Source organism: Crotalus tigris, unplaced genomic scaffold (genome assembly GCF_016545835.1).
Source record: "Crotalus tigris isolate CLP2741 ecotype Arizona unplaced genomic scaffold, ASM1654583v1 scf7180000017721.692284, whole genome shotgun sequence".
In the NCBI taxonomy this organism is placed as follows: Eukaryota; Metazoa; Chordata; class Lepidosauria; order Squamata; family Viperidae; genus Crotalus; species Crotalus tigris.
Genome location: NW_024096590.1, coordinates 394805 through 413308, shown reverse-complemented (window position 1 = coordinate 413308; position 18504 = coordinate 394805). Strand labels below are relative to the sequence as shown.

Below are 18504 nucleotides of genomic sequence, written 5' to 3'. Positions count from 1 at the left end.
ATTGGCTTTTGAAAGCCAATAGAATTAGACTCTGTTCAAGAGAGTCTATTCTATTGGCTTTCGAAAGCCAATAGAATAAGAGGCAGTAGCAGAGCTAAGGAAAAGGGGAAAAAATGGCGGAAAAAATGGCGGATCGCATTGTTTGGCGACCCCTGTGAAATTGTCGTTGAACCCCAAATGGGGTCGCGACCCACAGGTTGAGAACCGCTGCTTTAAAGTATTTCTGGCTTTCTGTTCTTAGAGATGAGGAGGGAAATAAATTGAATCTTAACAGGCAATAGTAATTATTTGTCTATCTCTCTTTTATCAGGTGCGTGTGTTGTGTGCAGTGTGGAGCAGTTTCACCTGGTTTCCACTGTGAATGGCAGAGCAATTACACCCATTGTGCTCCCTGTGCCAGTCTTGTCACTTGTCCCATCTGCCATGTGAAGTACGTTGAGGATGACCTCTTAATTCAGTGTCAGCATTGTGAACGGTAAGCCCCAATCCCCACCATTTTATCGTGGTACTATGTTTATGGAAATATTTTGGGATCCTGTCACCTGATGTGTTTTCTGGAATATCCTTTTAATGTAGTTTGTTTATTGTTTATTGCTATACTTGTGGACATTTCAATATGCAAAAGGGTAAAGCTCAAGGAGGCTAATACAGCGCAGAATTTTCCTTTATTTTATTTTCATCATTCATGACAAATTCTTGTTGGCATTATTGCATTGGTGAGTGACACAGATGAGAGGGTGTATTGAAGCTATGAAAATGAGAAGGAAGAGGAAATATCCTCTAGAAAGTTTAGTGTGTGGCATTTATGTGAGCAACAGGATGGTATTAACTGATAGATGAGTCTTCCCAAACCTAATGTCTCTAGAAATATTGGATCTCCATCCTGGCTTGGGGGTAATGGGAGCTGAAATCTACCACACTTGGAGAATTGCCAATAAAGGGAAGTCTGATCTATAGCTGTTCACTACTATGCTAATTATGACCGGTCCCCAAAGTTATGGCCATTACAAGGTCCCATGGTCATGTGATCAAAATTCAGCACATTTAACGATTCAGTTCTTCCTGGCCACCTATCTTCTCTGAGGACAACTACTAATACTATAGTTTATTTCTTGGAGAAGCCACAGGCAATGTTGTGTCCTGACGTGGCTCCTAATTCTGGATTAATTCTAATCCAGGGGTCTTCAAGCCTGGCCCTTTTATGACTTGTGGACTTCAGCTCCCAGAATTCCTCAGCCAGCATGCCTGACTGAGGAATTCTGGGAGTTGAAGTCCACAAATCATAAAAGGGCCAAGTCTAACCCCTTCATAGTGCTTGCCTGTCTGGCACTGGTCAAGGCCATCCTGGGAAAGGTATAGAGCAGGGGTAGGCAACCTTAACTCTTTTATGACTTGTGGACTTCAACTCCCAGAATTCCTGAGCCAGCATGGCTCAGCTTGGAAAACTCCCTTTCCCCTCAGCATGGCTGGCTCAGGAATTCTGGGAGTTGAAGTCCACGAGTCATAAAAGAGCCAAGGTTTGCCTACCCCTGGTATAGAGCATTTCCTTTCATAGTCTGTTTGTCTTTTGAGGATTTAGCATTCTTCTTGGATCCCTTGTGAGAACAGAGCGACAACTAACTTGAATAACGGAAAGATGTGAGTGGCGGTGTGGATTTGCAGCAATGGCTCAAATGTTTTAGCTTTCTCTCTCTTCCCTTAAAATGTACTAGGATGCTTGAAAGGTGTATCTACGTTTCCCTTTGCCCTTCCTTTTTACCTTGTACTTTCTGTCCCCAAAAAGATAATTGAAGGAACAGCCTTACTCCTAGAAGGACAAAATTTAAGGCAAGAGCCTCCACCCACATTTAGAATTTAACATTAGCAGCATCCACAAAAACAAGAGTGCAGGTGGGTACCGCTCTCTTAACTGTCTGTTTCTCAGGTGGATGCACGCCGTATGTGATAACCTTTTCAGCGAGGAAGAAGTAGAGCAGGCAGCAGATGAGGGGTTTGATTGCACTTCATGCCAGCCATATGTAGTCAAGCCTGTGGGTGAGTACTGCATCGGGTATGAACCTTTTGATCCTTTCCTTCCCCCCCCCCCCAAAGGGGAGGCAGCATCTGTTGGACAGAGGATTGGAGAGTGGAGATCTGTTATATCCTTTTTAAGATATTTGTGTACTGGCAAGCGTATGCAGATCCTTGCCTTGGCTGTGTTGTTGTTGTACTTTGAAGACTACCTGGAGGCTGAATCTAGGTTCCTATAATATAAATAGATATTTTTGAAATGTTTGTAAGAAGTTAGGAATGTTGCTCCTAGAAGCAGCTGCCTGATGTGCTCATAGCTGTCGGCTTCCCTACCACAAGATAAATCCACCGTGGACCATTTGGAGAGGATGGTTTGTTAAAGTTCTCTCAAACCTGGAGCTATCCTGAGAGAGACTTTGCTTCTTGGAGTTGGGCAGAATGGATCTATTTCACTGAGAATAGAACACGGGTGTCAAACTCGATCGTGTCACATGACTTATCTTGATGTATTGCGTTTTTTGCCTTTGTGGAGCCGGGGTGGGCGTGGCCTGCACATGACGCATCTGGCCTGCAGGCTGCCAGTTGGACACCCCTGCAGTAGAACCCCATCTAGGTGATCACCAGCTACTCTCACTTCTGCAAAGTCTTTTTTAAGCCAGATGTTTCAAATGCAGGCATCAAGGCTACTGATAGCCTCTGGATGAGTGTTAACTTTAAATGTCTTGAAGATATTGCCCTCCAGATATTGGAGGACAGGAGGGAAAGAAGCAGATCCTGGCTACCTGATAGGTACAGCCAGATTATTTGGGGTGACCATTTTGAGGGCATGCACTGAATAGAGATTGAAAATTATAAACAAGTATGTTATTACACGGGTATAATAGGGCAACACTGAAGATGCTGCAGTTAGAGGTGGGGAACTATGGCCCTTTTATGGCCTTTTGGACTTCAACTCCCAGAATGCATGGCTGGCTCAGGAATTCTGGGAGTTGGTCCACAAGTCATAAAAGGGCCATAGTTCCCCACCCCTGATGTAGATCAGGGGTCTTCAAACTTGGCCCTTTTATGACTTGTGGACGTCAACTCCCAGAATTCCTCAGCCAGACACGCTGGCTGAGGAATTCTGGGAGCTGAAGTCCACAAGTCATAAAAGGGCCAAGTTTGAAGACCTCTGATGTAGAGGGACACAAATCATATTAGTAAATTGAAATACTGCTCCCAGCAATGATTTACCTTTTGCTTTCTTCTAAGTTCCCGTTCCCCCTCCAGAAATTATCCCAGTGAAGATCAAGGAACCAGGTAAATTGCTTCAATTTAAATACCTTAAATTGCATGTTATCTACTTTATCGTCAGGTAGGTCCAAGCAAGCTTTTCTTTTATCCTGTCCACGCAGAACCCCAGTATTTTCGCTTTGAAGGTGTTTGGTTAACGGAGACAGGCATGGCGGTGCTACGTAACTTGTCTTTGTCGCCACTGCATAAGCGTCGGCCGCGCAAAACCACACCAATGGCACCAATGATGCCACGGCCAGGCGTTCTTAACGGGGAAGGTGGACTGGATTGCATTGGCTCTCTGGGTGCAGATGAAAAAAAGGACGGTGATGTGGAGGCAGATGAAATCCTGAAAGCTGAAGGTTCGTGTTTATCCTACTAGTTCCTTGGAAAAGTAGTAGAATACCTGCATAGTCTCTGTAATATAATACCGAATGAGATTCCATGCCGCAGCTTCATACTTGAGTTCTTGAAATCAGACCCTGTTAGTCTAGTCATCTGACTCTGTGAGTCAGTTTGCAATTGGTTGGTTGCAAACTAGAAAAACTTGTTTTTTTCTTTTTCTTTTGTGCTATGGAGAAAGATTTTCCCCAAATGGTTAGCTCTGAGTAGAGAGGCTTGCTATTGCAAGCAGAGGCTGGATAGGCATTTGTCCAGGATGCTTTAATTTGGATTCCTGACCTGAATAAGGGTTTGGGCTAGATCAGGGGTCCCCAATCCCCACTCCGTGGACCAGTACCAGACCACAGCATGCAGCAACCGGTCTGCGCAAACAAGGAAAGCCCCATCCGCAGGATGCTGGCAGCACATAAAACCAGGCCCGTTCTGCGGAAAAACCTCTCTCCACGGAACTGGTCCCTGGTTCCCACCAGGTTGGGGATCTCTGGGCTAGATGGTCTATAGCACAGGTGTCAAATTCGATCACGTCACGTGACGTATCATGACATTTTTTATCTTTGTGGAACTGGGGTGGGTGTGACCTACATGTGATGCATCCGGCCCCTGGGCCGCCAGTTTGACACCTCTGGCCTACAGTATGGCCTTTTCTAACTGTATTTTTGAGATTCTAGGACTCTGAAGTAATCAGTTCATCTGTTTCCAAATATAATCTGACTTCTCAATTAAAGAGTGCTATAGTTACAGTTTTAATCCTAATGGATTTGTGGTAGAAGGAAAACTGGGACCTAATTCTATTCCCCCCCCGCCCCCAAATTAGCTCTGAACGCATATGCAAATTCCATTACAGTAAACCTCATTTTGTAGACTGCCATTCATCGGGCTTCGTGTGTAAGGAACAGTTCTGTACAAGGGTATGCAGGTGACTGGCGTGGTCTGGCACGAGCACAGAGGGGATGGGGGAAGAGGAGACTTACCCGAATCTCCTTCCGAGCCAGCTTCTCCATTGACCTTGCTGGTGAGAGCTGGCAGAGAAGGTCGCAAATTGCGATCCTGTGACCGTATGATGCTGCAGCCTTCATAAGTGCAAGCTGGTTGCCCAGCAGCCAGATCATGATTACGTGACTGATATGGGGCTGGTATGGTCAGAACTTTGTGGATGAGCCGTAACCATCATTTGTTCAGCCCTGTCGTAAGGTGAACACTGACTGAGTAGTCATTAACTGAAAACTACCTATATGTAAATTATGTGATTTTTTTTTTTTACACAAATTGCATACCTTTCCATATAAAGACCATGGGAGACTTTGAATGGTTTTTGGTTTTTTTGCTCCCGTTGCAGTTAGCGTTGAACACATGGAGTGTGAGATCAAATTGGAAGCCCCGTCTACTCCAGACAGGATAGCTGCAGCCGAGGCTGAAATGGGAAAAGGCCTTTTGGAAGACTCTGAGGAGGTCAAGAAGAGGAAGCGGAAGCCCTATCGCCCAGGTAAGTGCTCCTCGTTTTGGCCAGGCACCAAAGACCCTGTCTTCCCCACACAGATAATTTTCTAGCTCCGTCTCGTGACTTGTTTCTCCTCTGCACCGGAATAGGTATTGGAGGTTTCATGGTGCGACAGCGGAAGTCACATACACGCTTGAAAAAGGGCTCAGTAGTCTTGGCTGAAATCTCTCGGGAGCTGACAACTGCTGAAGGGCAACCGGAAGAAGGTAAGTGCTGCGCTTGTTTTGTATTTCTCCCTTGCTTCATCCAAATAATCTGAATAAGTGTGCAAGGGACTTCCTTTTAATCAAGAGCAGACTCACCAACATGGCATCCTCCAGCCCCAGTCGCTGGAGGGGTGCAAGTTTGGGAAGGCTGTTAAAACTCCCCTAATAGCCATCATCTTATTTTTTAAAAAAGAGGATTGCCTTTTTGGACATTCTTCAGATTCAGTAGAAGAGAACATTTGTAGTTCAGGATTAAATTGGGAAGTTTTTCTAGCAAAGATTGATGATGTTCTCTAATTGGGAAATGAAATATCTGCAAGTAAAGAACTAAGCTCAGAGAGCACCAAGGACTCCGTGCCTCAGTTTACTGCAGGGGGTGTCAAACTTGCAACGTGACGTGACGTGTTGTGACGTATTGTGACTTTTTTTGCCATTGCTGGCAATGGGGTGGGTGCAGTTTTGCTATGATGCATCCGGCTCGCGGGCTGGCAGTTTGACCCCCTGGTTTACTGGCTGAGTCATTTACATCAGTGTTCATCATCATCATTCTAGCCATTCTCTATTCACTGCAGGATGAAGGCCTCTTCCCCATGTTTCCAACCAATACGGTCCTGAGCTTTCCTTTGCCAGTTGGGCCCGCAATACTTGCTTATGTCGTGGATCCATCTTGTTTTGGGTCTCTTTCGTGGATGCTTTTTATCAAGTGGGACCCATTCTATAACTGCCTCGGTCCACCTGCCTTCAGTTCTTCCTGCTGTGTGACCAGCCCATTTCCATTGCAATTCTTTTAGTCTCTTGATGGCTTCGTATACTTTCGTTTGTTCTCTAATGATCCATGTGCAGGTCTTTCTGTCTTGCCTTGTGATGCCGAGCATGTATCTTTCCATGGCTCTTTGCCCCACTCTTAGCTTTTGTATCGATCGTGAGGTTAGTGTCCCTTTTTTCATTGGCATATGTTAGAGCAGGTAGCACACACTGATCGAAAACTTTTCTCTTTAGGGATAGGGGGAGGTTGTTCTTGAAAATTTTGTTTAGCTTGCCGAATGCCTGCCAACCACATTTAACATGCTGTTCAATTTCCTTTATTGTATCACCTTCCATTGAGATCCGTTGCCCAAGGTATATGTAGGGGTTTACTATGTCTAGTTCTTCTCCAGATATAAACCTTTTGCTTTCTTTTGTTAATTTATTAAATATAAGCTGGGTCTTTTTAAAGCCAAATGGTTTTTCTTTGTGCAGCTCTTGTATGTGTCTTTGTAGCTCTTCTGGGTCTTGCGAGAAGAGAACATCATCTTAAGTGATTTAAATAGATGCCATTGATTTTTATTCCATCTTTTGCCCAGTCTAGTTTGCAAAATACTTCTTCAAGGCAGGCTGAGAAAAGGATATTATATTGCCTTGTATTGCCTGTGGTGGCGCAGTTGTTAGAATGCAGTATTGCAGGGTAATTTTGTTGACTGCCAGCAGTTTGGCATTTCGATCCTCACCAGCTCAAGGTTGACTCAGCCTTCCATCCTTCCGAGGTCAGTAAAATGAGGACCCAGGTTGTTGGAGGCAATATGCTGACTCTGTAAACTGCTTAGAGAGGGCTGTAAAGCACTGTGAAGTGGTATATAAGTTTAACTGCTATTGCTTGTCGTACACTTCGTTCTGTTTTGATTTTAAGATCATTAAGGTTAATTGTTGCCATTGTTTTTTCATAGATTGATTGTAGTAAGTTTATGTAAGCAGAATCTACACCATGGTTGAGCAATGCATTAATTATTGGCTGCTGGAATACCGAGTCAAATGCCTTTTTGTAGTCAATGAAACTTGAAATCCATTGCACAGAGGCAATGCATTCGTGCCTTTCAATGACTTGCTGAATAATCTAGATGTGGTCCATTGTGCTGTAGCCACTTCTGAACCCTGCCTGCTCCTTTGGCTGGGCACCACTTAATGTTTTCAATATTCTTTTTGCTATTATCTTCGTGAAAACCTTGTAGATGACTGAAAGAAGGTCTATTGGGCGGATAGTTCTTTAAATCATCTTCGGCCCCTTTCTGGTGTGTAAGAATCACTTCAGCATTTTTCCATGCATCGGGTATTTTTTCTTCTCTGAGGCATCTCGAGTATAGTTTTGCTAGTATCTTGTGTAAACTATGATCACCAGCTTTCAGCATTTCAACCGTAACACTGTCATTTCCTGAAACTTTGCCATTTTTCATTGATTTTATGGCATTTCTTCCACTAGGATAGCTGGCATTTCCTCTTTTGTGGGTGTTGTTCCTTTTGAATGATCTTGATCTTTGTATAGCTTTGTAGAGCTCTGAATAGAAGTTTCCAATTATTTCTAACATTTCTTGTCGTGTTCAGTTACACATATTTTTGCTTTAAATTATAGTGCACATTCCGACTGATAGAACTGCATTTTCAAATTTGGAAAAAGAGGTAGAGGGAGAGAGAAGAGTGTCCGCAACTAGAAGAAAAATAAATGATGGAAACAAAGGCAGGAATGGGGATCCTTTGGCCCTCCAGATATTGGGCTCAATGTTTATCATCTGTGACTTTTGGTCTTGATGGATGGGGTTCGTTGCTTCTAGAATTTGCTGAGAAAAGATTATTAAGAAGCAATAATCATCAGTCCTCTATGCACTTCCTCTCCCTTCCTTTCCTAACTGTCCTGTCCCTAAAGTGTTCTGCAGCAAAGCCTGCAAATGTGCTTAGCATTCCCAGGCTTGGTTGGTTCATACAGGACCATGCTAACTCCCAATCCTCTCTCCTTATCAGGGGTGCAACCTAACCCACCTGCTGAAAACTCTGCTGAGACCTTGGCTGAACAGGGAGTGGTTGAAGCTGATGAAAAGAAGAAACGGCGGGGGCGGAAGAAGAGCAAGCTAGAAGACATGTTCCCTGCCTATCTTCAGGTAAGAGTTTTTTTTAGTGCAGTACTCCCCAGTCTTCCAGCTCTGTTTGGATACAGAACCTCATCACCGAAATGCTTGGTAGCTATGGATAATGTGAGTTTTAGTCCTACCCATCTGAGAAAAACAAGCCCAGGAGAGGGCTAGCTTAGTGGGAAATAAATATCTCTGGGTAAGGATTACCAAGCTTTCTTAAGTCCAGTTCTTGGTTTAGTACCATTGAAGGAGGGCAGAGAAAAGGGATGTGGATCTCCTAGACCAAAGAAACGAGCAAAGGAAGTAGATCTCTATATGGACTTTTTAAAAAGGAAATCTGGGGGATTCGGTAGCTTGGAAGATGGCAGGAAAAACCAGGTGCACAGGTGCAGGATAGGTAGTACCTGGCTTGACAGTAGTGCCTGTGAAAGGGATCTAGGTGTCCTGGTGAATCACCACTTTTGCAGCTGCCAAAAAAGCCAACACAGTCCTAGGCTGCATCAACAGAGGGACAGAATCAAGGCCACACAAAGTGTTAGTACTGCTCTACACTGCACGAGCGAGGCTACAATTGGAATACTGGGTCCAGTTCTGGTTGCCGTGATACAAAAAAAAAAAAAAAAGATGCTGAGGCCCTAGAAAGACTGCAGAGAAGAGCAACAACGATAAGGGGCCTGTAGGCTAAATTGTGTGATTTATGGCTTAGGGAGCTAAGTATGTTTAGGCTATGAAGAGAAGGCTTAGAAATGACACGATAACTGTCTTCTAGTACTTGAGGGGCAATCAGAGAGATGAGGGGAGAGGTGCAGACTTATTCTACAAAGTACCTGAGGACAGGACAGCAAAGCAATAGGTGCAAGCTTGTTAAAGAGAGATCCTACCTAGAAATTTCCTGACCATTGAGAACAATTAATCTACAGAAGAGAGATTGATTGTTCTCAACTGTCTCCTAGAGTTGTGAGTACTCCATCGCTGGAGGTTTTCAAGAAAAGTTTGGGATGATATAAGACTCCTGCCCTAAGTAGGGAATTAAAACTAGATGACCTCCAAGGTCCCTTCCAGACCTATAATTCTATGTTTATTATTAGTTAAAGCGATAGCCCCAGGCAATTGGAATGAGGAAGTTTCCAGAAATCCATTCATTGATTCACCTGGTCCTTTATCGTATTTTTGTTCCTTCTTCAACCTCTTTGACAGGAAGCATTTTTTGGCAAAGCACTCCTAGACCTGAGCAGACAGGCTCTGTTGGCTGCTGGTGGTGTGGGTGGAGATGGAACTGCCCATCCTCCTGTCGGCCAGGGAGCTCCCAGGCCCAAGGTGGATTCCATCAGGCTCCAAAAAGGACTGGAGGATGGAAAGGCAGCTACAGTTCAGCCGAAAGGTAAGTGAAAGGCTGAGGAAAAATAACTGGATTAAGGAGGTAGAAATGATGGGATAAGGGGATCAGGCTTTGATTTGGATCCCTAGTGGGGAAAGGAGGGAGGGAAGGAAGGATGGAGGGAGGGAGAGAGGGAGGAGAACGAAGGAAGGAAGGAAAGGAGAGGGATGAAGAGAGGGAGGGAGAGGAAGGAAGGAAGGAAGGAAGGAAGGAAGGAAGGAAGGAAGGAAGGAAGGAAGGGAGGACAAAAAGTGTATGTTTTAAATACATTTTGCTGGGGAATTCAGAAGAAAATTTCATTTGATTTTGAAGAAACATTGGCCAAATAAAATACCCTCCGGCTCATAGGTGGAGGCAAGCTATGAAGTGAAATTTGTTCTGTGCAGAAATAGTTGGTTCTCAGAAGCCAGGAACCATTTTTAAAGTCAATATTAGGACATTAGCTGTCTGTTCTAAAAGATCAGCTTATTGTCTTTCCATCTCCAGGGGATGAATGCCTTAGTAGCAGAGAAGCAGCGGCTCCTGAAAGCAACTTGAAAGCAGCTGATGCCAAGACTGAGAATACTGGTGGGTATCAACAGTTTTTAAAATGGCATAGGAGGCTTTTGGATCCTCAGGAGATATTTCCATGTTATTTTGGGGGGAGGGGAATAACACTCCACCTATGTACTTCAATAAGTATGCGTAGCATTGTGCTCTAGAATAGCGCCCCCCCAACCCTTTTGGGCACCAGGGACTGGTTCCATGGAACAAGCTTTTTCCGTGGTCCAGAGGGGGCATGGTTTGCGTGCTGCCTGCATCCCGCAGATGGGCTTCGCCTGTTTGCATGTCCTGGTTGCTGGCATGCCACAGCCCTGTTCTGGTCCACGGACTGGGGGGGGGGGTTGGGGACCCCTGCTTTAGAATACTTGAAATGATTATTTTTATTGCCTTTGATATATTTGCTGCATATAAATCTGTACAATTTCTTACAAATTCATACCCAAACATTTTTCTTTTGGGAAATCAGGAAAGTTATGTGACATGCACAAAAATCAATTAAGAATTAGTAAGCCAAAAAAACCTGAAGATATAAGAGAAAAAAACCATAGCTAAAATTAGTGTACTTCTAAACACCATATCATATATTGTTGTTTATTCTTTAAACTTCTTAGCTTGTTCTTGTTGTGGAACTCATCCTCTCCATCCAACCACAATTTGCTTGTTTTTCATCAGCTCTACTAAACAGGATCAGATTACTTTTATTCTGATCTGTTACCTGCTTTTCAGCTAATTTCACAAAAAACACAGCATATCTTTTTTTTTTTTAAATTTCAATTGATCTGTTGTTCCTGCTCTTTATTCCTGTTACATTCTAAATTGGAGTCTTTCTTATATTATGGAAATTGGTAGGTGGACCTATATGTATTGATCGCTCCCACCTATCGTGACTTTGATCTATTGGAGTTTTCAAATAACACTTTTTAGTAATTCTGAGAAGATGGAGCCTAGATTACTGATCTTAGTCATACTGGTGTCATATGCATCATCTCTTGCTAGAGGCTAGTATGGAGACGTTCAGTTAGGGCACATCTAGGCCACTAGAATTTCCAGAACCCAATTTTACGCCCAAGCACAGTCACTCTCTTAAGTTTTCAAATCTAGAGATTAATTTGCAATCAAACATACAGCTTAAAAGCCTGCAGCCCACCAACTAAGAGAGACATAGAATGTAGTGGCATGCATTCAAGATGCTTAGGACATAGAATAGTTTCCTATAGCATTGCTTAAATCCAACCCCTGTTGTAGTTATACTTGATTCTTGAAAGTTTGTGACTACAGTTGTAGCTCATACAGTTGGTGCTTGTTATTGTAGCAGTAGCATTAGCTCCCATTAATGGAAAGATAGCACAAAATGGATTCTTTGGACATGTAAGACGAAAGAAGATGGATTTGCTGCTGCTGCTGCTCCTCCTTCCTGGCATTTTGTCCAAAGGTCTTGGGAATGGAATGAGAGGCTCCCACTTCATCTGCTAGTGCAATAAGATTTAGCTGGAAGCTTTTGAGTGTGGCCTGAACATGGTTACAATGAGTATCACTTTGTCAAGAAATGCTAACTAGGAGGCAATTTTCCATAAAAGGTTTGGGTTATGATTGGAGGAGAAGGCATAACTATTCCCTCTTAGTTCCTTTTAAAAGGATAGATAATGCTTAACATCTCTGCAGAGATGGCTCAACGATAAAATCATATTGTCCATATAAGTCAAGACTCACTAAAATAGTTAAGAAAGATAAAAACTGTCCCCAACCAGTATCTGAATTATAACAATCAGTACTAGTTTTATTTCTGAAGGAATGGGTATCCATAGTGGCCGGGCAGTTCTTTTTAAGAAAAGTTTCCTGTCACAATTGTTTGGACCTTAGGTTACTATCAAAAACCTTAAACCTGCCCCAGTGGCAGTTTAGCATCCAAGGAACATTTATCAGCAATAGTGTTAGTTGGCAGTGCCTAGACGTAAAGCATAGGAATTGTATTGTTACGTGTTTCACTATCTACGGTAACTAGATTGAGCATCAAAGCAGTCCATGGTGACATGTGATGCAGCCATCAAGATTTATAATTTAAGTCTCGGCAGTGCACATATCCGTAGTTCTAAAAGCCTTGCTTTCTAAATACCTAGCTCAGGGGTAGACAACCTTGGCTCTTTTATGACTTGTGGACTTCAACTCCCAGAATCCCTGAGCCAGCCATGCTGAGAGGAAAGGGAGAGGTTTCCAAGCTGAGCCATGCTGGCTCAGGAATTCTGGGAGTTGAAGTCCACGAGTCATAAAAGGGCCAAGGTTGCCTACCCCTGACCTAGCTATAGGAGATTTAGGACCAGACTCTTCGACAAACTCAACTTGTTTCCATAAGAATGCAGTCAGCTAGGGCGGGCCTAACCTTTCATTTTAAGGAGTAAGCCATCCTTTCAAGATATAGAGGTTAGACCTCTTGCCCATACTGTAAGTAATGCCGTGTGCTGATTGACATGGTATGCTTGCTCTCTACAGGCACAGAAGAGCAGATGGTACCCAAGACCTCTCCAGAACCTACAGGTGCCGAGAACCCAGCCACACCCCCGGGGGAGGGGGTGCTCAGCTCCGACCTTGACAAAATCCCCACCGAAGGTCAGGCGGGTCTTTGAACAGACCCTACTGTCCCCATCCCCCTGCCAAGGGTCTGCTCTGTGGAAAGGAGCAGAGAAGGAAAGCTAGTTGTCTCTTCTGGCTTCCCTTCTGACTACTAGCGAAAGGCTTAAAATCAGTCTCAGGTGCTCTCGTTTCCCATGTTTCTTGTTTTTTGCTCTCCTCATTCCCCATTCATGTCTCACTTTCCTTGTAATTTGTCTCCACTGTGATTGGAGAGTCTCAGATCCCCTGCATTGCTGAGCTTTCTCCAAATGAACTTTACCGCCCTGTGATTTCACCCGTGACTTTCTTCCTTTTTAACAGAGTTGCCGAAAATGGAGAGCAAGGATGTTCAGCAGCTCTTCAAAGACGTCCTGGGTTCCACTGAACGGGAACAGCAGCTGAATTCTGTTGGTGTAGATGGTGAGGCCAGAGGCATGCGTGATCCAAACTGCTCCCAGCTTGCCCAAAGACCTTTTCTTCAAGGTGAGCTGTGAACACAGATTCTTACCTGCCTGAGATATTTTGGACGAGGGGCCCTTGGTGGTGTCTGAGCTTGCTTGTTTTCTTGAAGATGTTTCATTACCCTGACAATATTTTAGCTTTTCTACAATAAAAAAAGGGTGCTAGGACAGTTGGTCAAATACATATACTTTCTCCGTACTAAGGCAAAAATACGTTCTCTATTTTATACACAGCACATATTTAAATGTTCTTTTCCCCTTGATCCGTTAACTTTTAAAATTTAATTTTTAAGATTACCTAAGATCTCACCTGCTTAAGCTCACACTTTTTTTTTTTTTTTTACTGTTGGTGATGTTCACCATATTTGGATGGTACTTTACGTATGTGATATGCATGTGAACTCTTTTTGATTCAATCTCTGCAATGTCTCAACTCATTTATAGCTGGTGGTACATCTCTTGGGCCCCTGCAGCCTGCTGTGCCCATGGAGACTTACTCTGGAGTTTGCCAGTCCCCATTCCTTGATAATAAGTAAGTCACCTACATGCACAGCATGAAACCTTGGCTCAGCCCAGCCCCCTCCCTTGACAGTTCCCCCATTATCCCCTGCTGTTAATGTGTTTTCCTGCCTTCTTTCACCTCCGTGTAGGGAGAGGAGTGGCTTCTTCAGCCCCGAGCAGTGTGAGCCCGAGAGTCCTTGGGCCAGCAGCTCTGCAGCTTCCACACCAACTACACCCACCACAGAGGGGGAAAGTGATGGACTCTCCTATAATCAGCGGAGCCTGCAACGTTGGGAGAAGGATGAGGAACTGGGAGAGCTTTCTACCATCTCACCTGTCCTTTATGCCAACATGAATTTCCCCAGCCTGAAGCAGGATTATCCAGGTTATTAGTTACTCATCTTCCCCCCCCCCTTTTTTTTTCCTTTGTGTTTGAGGCCCATCTCCTTTTAATGACCTCTCTGTCAGATCTGTGGAGACGGAAACAATATGCTTCCCTTTTGCTGTGAGCCTTCTGTACAACAGAAGTCAAAGTCAACAGCTCAGGGATCCTGATCATCTTCTTCAAGAAACCAAAAATGGTGTGATTTAAAGGATCCAAGTAATGCCATTAGAATCAAATAAATTTGAAGGGCATAATTACCTTACTTTGGGAGTCTTCTGCTTCCTTTGTCGGTATTATTGTTGTGTATTATCATTATGTGACCCATTATTGCCAAATCTAATAAATTTCATCCAGTTGTGTTATTATAGTACAGGGGTAGGGCAACTATGGCCCATTTTCAACCTGTGGATTTCAACCCCCAGAATTCCTGGACCAGCCACAGCTCTACATTTGTCAGTTTGGATCAGCTGTCCTTAAGCTGTATGTCCTCCTAGCACAGGGGTCTTCAAACTTGGCCCTTTGATGACTTGTGGACTTCAACTCCCAGAATTCCTCAGCATTCCTCAGCCAGGCACAGCCTCAGCCTGGCTGAGGAATTCTGGGAGTTGAAGTCCACAAGTCATCAAAGGGCCAAGTTTGAAGACCCCTGTGCTAGTATATATACACAACTATTAATGTTGCCACTAAAGAAATCCTTGATTGAACCAGTTTTTCCTATGTGATAATACACTAGATGAAAAATAAGTCTATCTCCTTAGTTCATCATATCCCAAATTTGTTTCCAAATGACACATCTCATTTTCCCAGTCACTGCCCATATCCTTTTTATCAAACAGATCCCCAGGAGATGATACTTTAGAATTAGTGATGGTGTTGGCCTCAGAACATTTTTCATGAATCTTGAGTTCTCTGCAATGTGACTATTTGTAAAGGACAATGTCCAAATACTACTACATCTTAGTTTTATCCAGGTGGTTAAAAAGCCAGTCCTAGGAGTTGTCTGTGGTTATTTGTAGCAATGTGGTCAGAAAAGCTGATTACAGATATTTTTTCAGAAATGGTTGGGGGAGCAGTGAAATTTGGGAAGAGGCCTTGGACATTGGTGGTTGTGCAGAGGTAGGGAAGGAGGATAAGGGACATGCTGGGAAGATTGGGGAGGTAGGCCTGTGGGATATGGTGTTCTGGGATATTGGAGGTAGCAGCTGAGGGAGGGCCCAGAAAAGCTCAGCAGGGGCAGGCAGACCTGGTAGAGTGGGCAGCAGTTTAGCCCTGCTGGCTTTGTTCAGATTTGTTTTTCTGAAATCTGAACTAACCAAAGTGTTCTGGATTTCAGTTGTTGCAAAATTGGTTTCCAGGTTCCAAACAAGAGATTTCCCATTTCACGCACACTGTTAGTGCTTCTCGTAATCTGTGAAACAAATTCTACTGTTTGCCTCGCTGCTGAAGCCTTGTGTTACCCTTTATGATTGCTCTCGTGGTTCTAATCCTAATTTGTCTTTTGCATTGCATTTTCTTATGCATTCTTCTCTCATCGGTTGCTTTTCAGATATATTGAGCTTCTAGTACTACCATTATGGCAGTTAAAAATCCAACACGGCTAGAAGCCACTGACTGAGGAAAATTGGCATAGTCTATTACCTGCCTGTAGCAGGATACAGAATCTATTTTTCTCCAGATGTTGCTGAGTATGGCCAATGATGAGGGATACTAGGCGATGCTGTATCCTGTAGTATTCTTGGGGTTGACAAAAAGGGTTGGCTGTTTTTGTTTTCTGAGATGCGTTTAACAAAACTGTTTAAAAATACATAGATAGAACAAGCAGAGATCGTGGAGATACTGACTGGGAGACTAGGCAGATGTGTTGCAATAGGAATAAAATTTTGCTAGCTGGGTGGAATAAAGTGAACCTTTCCCTAAGTAGACTCCTACGCTGGCTTTATGACAAAATGTTTTTGTAGAATCCCTGGACAAAATTAACTGGCCTTGGCATATGAGTGTTTCCGTTTCATTTCAATTTTATTGTTGTTCTGCCTTCAGACTGGTCTAGCCGTTGCAAGCAGATCATGAAGCTTTGGCGAAAGGTGCCAGCTCCAGACAAAGCCCCATATTTGGTAAGTGGCCCATGTAAATATGAGTTTTGAATTGGATGTTTTGTGTAGCTTTAAAATAATGGGTTTATTTTTTCTCTCTCTTATATTTAACATAATTTATTAGATTTCTTAAGGGGAGGGTAAGTAATTAAGGAGACAACCAACCTAGAAATAAGGAGAAATTTCCTGACAGTGAGAACAATTAATCAGTGAAAGGACTTGCCTCCAGAAGTTGTAGATGCTCCATCACTAGAGGTTTTAGAGAAGAGACTACGCAGCCATTTGTCCAGGATAGTATAGGATCTCCTGCTTGAGCAGAGAGTTGGACTAGAAGACCTCCAAGGTCCCTTCCAACTCTGTTGTTCTGTATTCTGTAATTTGTGATCCAAGGGTCTTTAAAACCTGTTTGACCTGCAGAAAGAAATTCCCAGTAAGGTCTTCTTCTGTTCTGTTGTAGCCAAAGCTAATCAGCTCTGTGGAAATAGCAGGGCTTCTCCTGTTCTGTCTTGTTATTTCTTGGACTCCTCTTCTTCTGCATACCCAGAATAGAACAGTTTTGTGTTGTCACCTTCTTATTTCCTTTCTTTTCTTCCATTCTGAGGACAGCTGCAGCCCCTGTCAGTTGCTCAACTGGGCAACAACTGTTCAGGATTCCTTTCCCTCCCCCCTCCCCCCCCCCGTTGAATGTTTGCTGCATACAACAATGGCAAGAAAGTGGGGTTAAAGGAAATAGTCCCTATTGCCCTCCTCTGCTACAATACCTATTCAGATTTGTCTGGATTTGTCTGCTAAGTGCAGACAGATATCTGATTTTTAAAACATTAAACCATGCTTTTGATAGTTGATTTTGATCCCGAAAGGATGTTATATACTTAAAAGTATATGATTTAGAGTGACTATATAGCAGTGATGGCGAACCTTTTAGAGACTGAGTGCCCAAACTGCAACCCAAAACCCACTTATGTATCGTTGAGTGCTGGGTGGGTGTGGCCTAGTGGGTGGGTGTGGCCCAGTGGGTGGGCATGGCTGCGGTGGTATGGCAGACTGGGTGGGACTAAAAAGTTCAATCAATCAATTCCAACTTTGCAAGATCTTTTTTTTCCCCCGCGAGAAGTTGAAATCAACTGATTGAACCGTTTGGGGTGTTTTTTTTGCACACGGCAGTGGAGGCCTAAAGCGAAAAGGTTTTTTAAAACCAGCTGAACGCCTAGGACTGGGGCAACGGTGTGTGTGCCCACAAAGAGGGCTCTGAGTGCCGCCTCTGGCACCCATGCCATAGGTTTGCCACCACTGCTATATAGTAAAAGCCATGCTGGCACAGTGGTTAGAATGCAGTATTGTAGGCTAATTCTGCTGACGGACAGCACTTCCGTTCTCACTGGCTCTAGGTTGACTCAGCCTTTCATCCTTCCGAGATCGGTAAATGAGGACCCAGATTCTGGGGGCAATATGCTGACTCTGTAAACCACTTAGAGAGGGCTGTAAAACACTATGAAGCGGTTTATAAGTGCTATTGCCATTGCCAGAGAAATAAAAGTTTTGAGACAAGTGTTCAAGTGTTTTGAATTGATAGCTATTAGCTCTAGATCAGGGGTAGGCACCCTTGGCTCTTTTATGACTCGTGGACTTCAACTCCCAGAATTCCTGAGCCAGCCATGCTGAGGGGAAATGGAGAGGTTTCCAAGCTGAGCCATGCTGGCTCAGGAATTCTGGGAGTTGAAGTCCACGAATCATAAAAGAGCCAAGGTTGCCTACCCCTGGTCTAGACAGTTATATATTTTATGTTACACATACCTATTATTATTTATTTGATTTGTATCTTGCCTTTATTATTTTGAAAAATAACTCAAGGCACTGAACATATCCAATACAGCTTCCTCCTCCTCTTTTTCCCACAGCAACAATTCTATGAGCTGGACTGAGCAGAGAGAGAGAGAGCGGGACTGGCCCAAGGTCACCCAGTTAGCTTTCATGGCTAAGGCTGGGCTAGAACTCACAAGTCTCCTGCTTTCTAGCCTGGTGCTTTAAGCGCTAGTTCAAACTGGCTCTCATAGTATTAGAATACTATATATTTAGAAGTTTTGAAAATAACAAAATTATGTTATGTGACGTGTTCAATAACATTGGGTGACCTTGGAGGGGGGGATGTGTGGGAGGGATTTTGCTTTCTCTCTCTCATTCTTATTTCTCTGACAGCAAAAGGCCAAAGATAATCGGGCAGCCCATCGCATCAACAAGGTGCAGAAGGTAGGTAAGACAATAGAGATATGAA

General features: G+C 43.6%; 1 protein-coding gene across 12 annotated transcripts in view; it reads left to right on the top strand.

Annotated features, from left to right (window-relative positions):
- The window catches only part of KMT2D (lysine methyltransferase 2D), a 125594-nt gene that overhangs the window by 55799 nt on the left and 51291 nt on the right, over positions 1 to 18504 (top strand). For 10 of the 12 annotated variants that reach the window (XM_039338846.1, XM_039338843.1, XM_039338842.1 and 7 more), the window contains 15 exons: positions 311 to 475; positions 1925 to 2034; positions 3262 to 3309; positions 3405 to 3644; positions 5021 to 5167; positions 5272 to 5388; positions 8158 to 8294; positions 9465 to 9648; positions 10132 to 10212; positions 12676 to 12792; positions 13117 to 13278; positions 13701 to 13788; positions 13907 to 14142; positions 16180 to 16253; positions 18429 to 18479. In XM_039338846.1, coding sequence (XP_039194780.1) covers positions 311 to 475; positions 1925 to 2034; positions 3262 to 3309; positions 3405 to 3644; positions 5021 to 5167; positions 5272 to 5388; positions 8158 to 8294; positions 9465 to 9648; positions 10132 to 10212; positions 12676 to 12792; positions 13117 to 13278; positions 13701 to 13788; positions 13907 to 14142; positions 16180 to 16253; positions 18429 to 18479 — 1957 coding nt within the window. The remainder of the gene's footprint in view (positions 1 to 310; positions 476 to 1924; positions 2035 to 3261; positions 3310 to 3404; positions 3645 to 5020; positions 5168 to 5271; positions 5389 to 8157; positions 8295 to 9464; positions 9649 to 10131; positions 10213 to 12675; positions 12793 to 13116; positions 13279 to 13700; positions 13789 to 13906; positions 14143 to 16179; positions 16254 to 18428; positions 18480 to 18504) is intronic. The other 2 variants (XM_039338848.1, XM_039338850.1) reach the window with 2 other exon arrangements.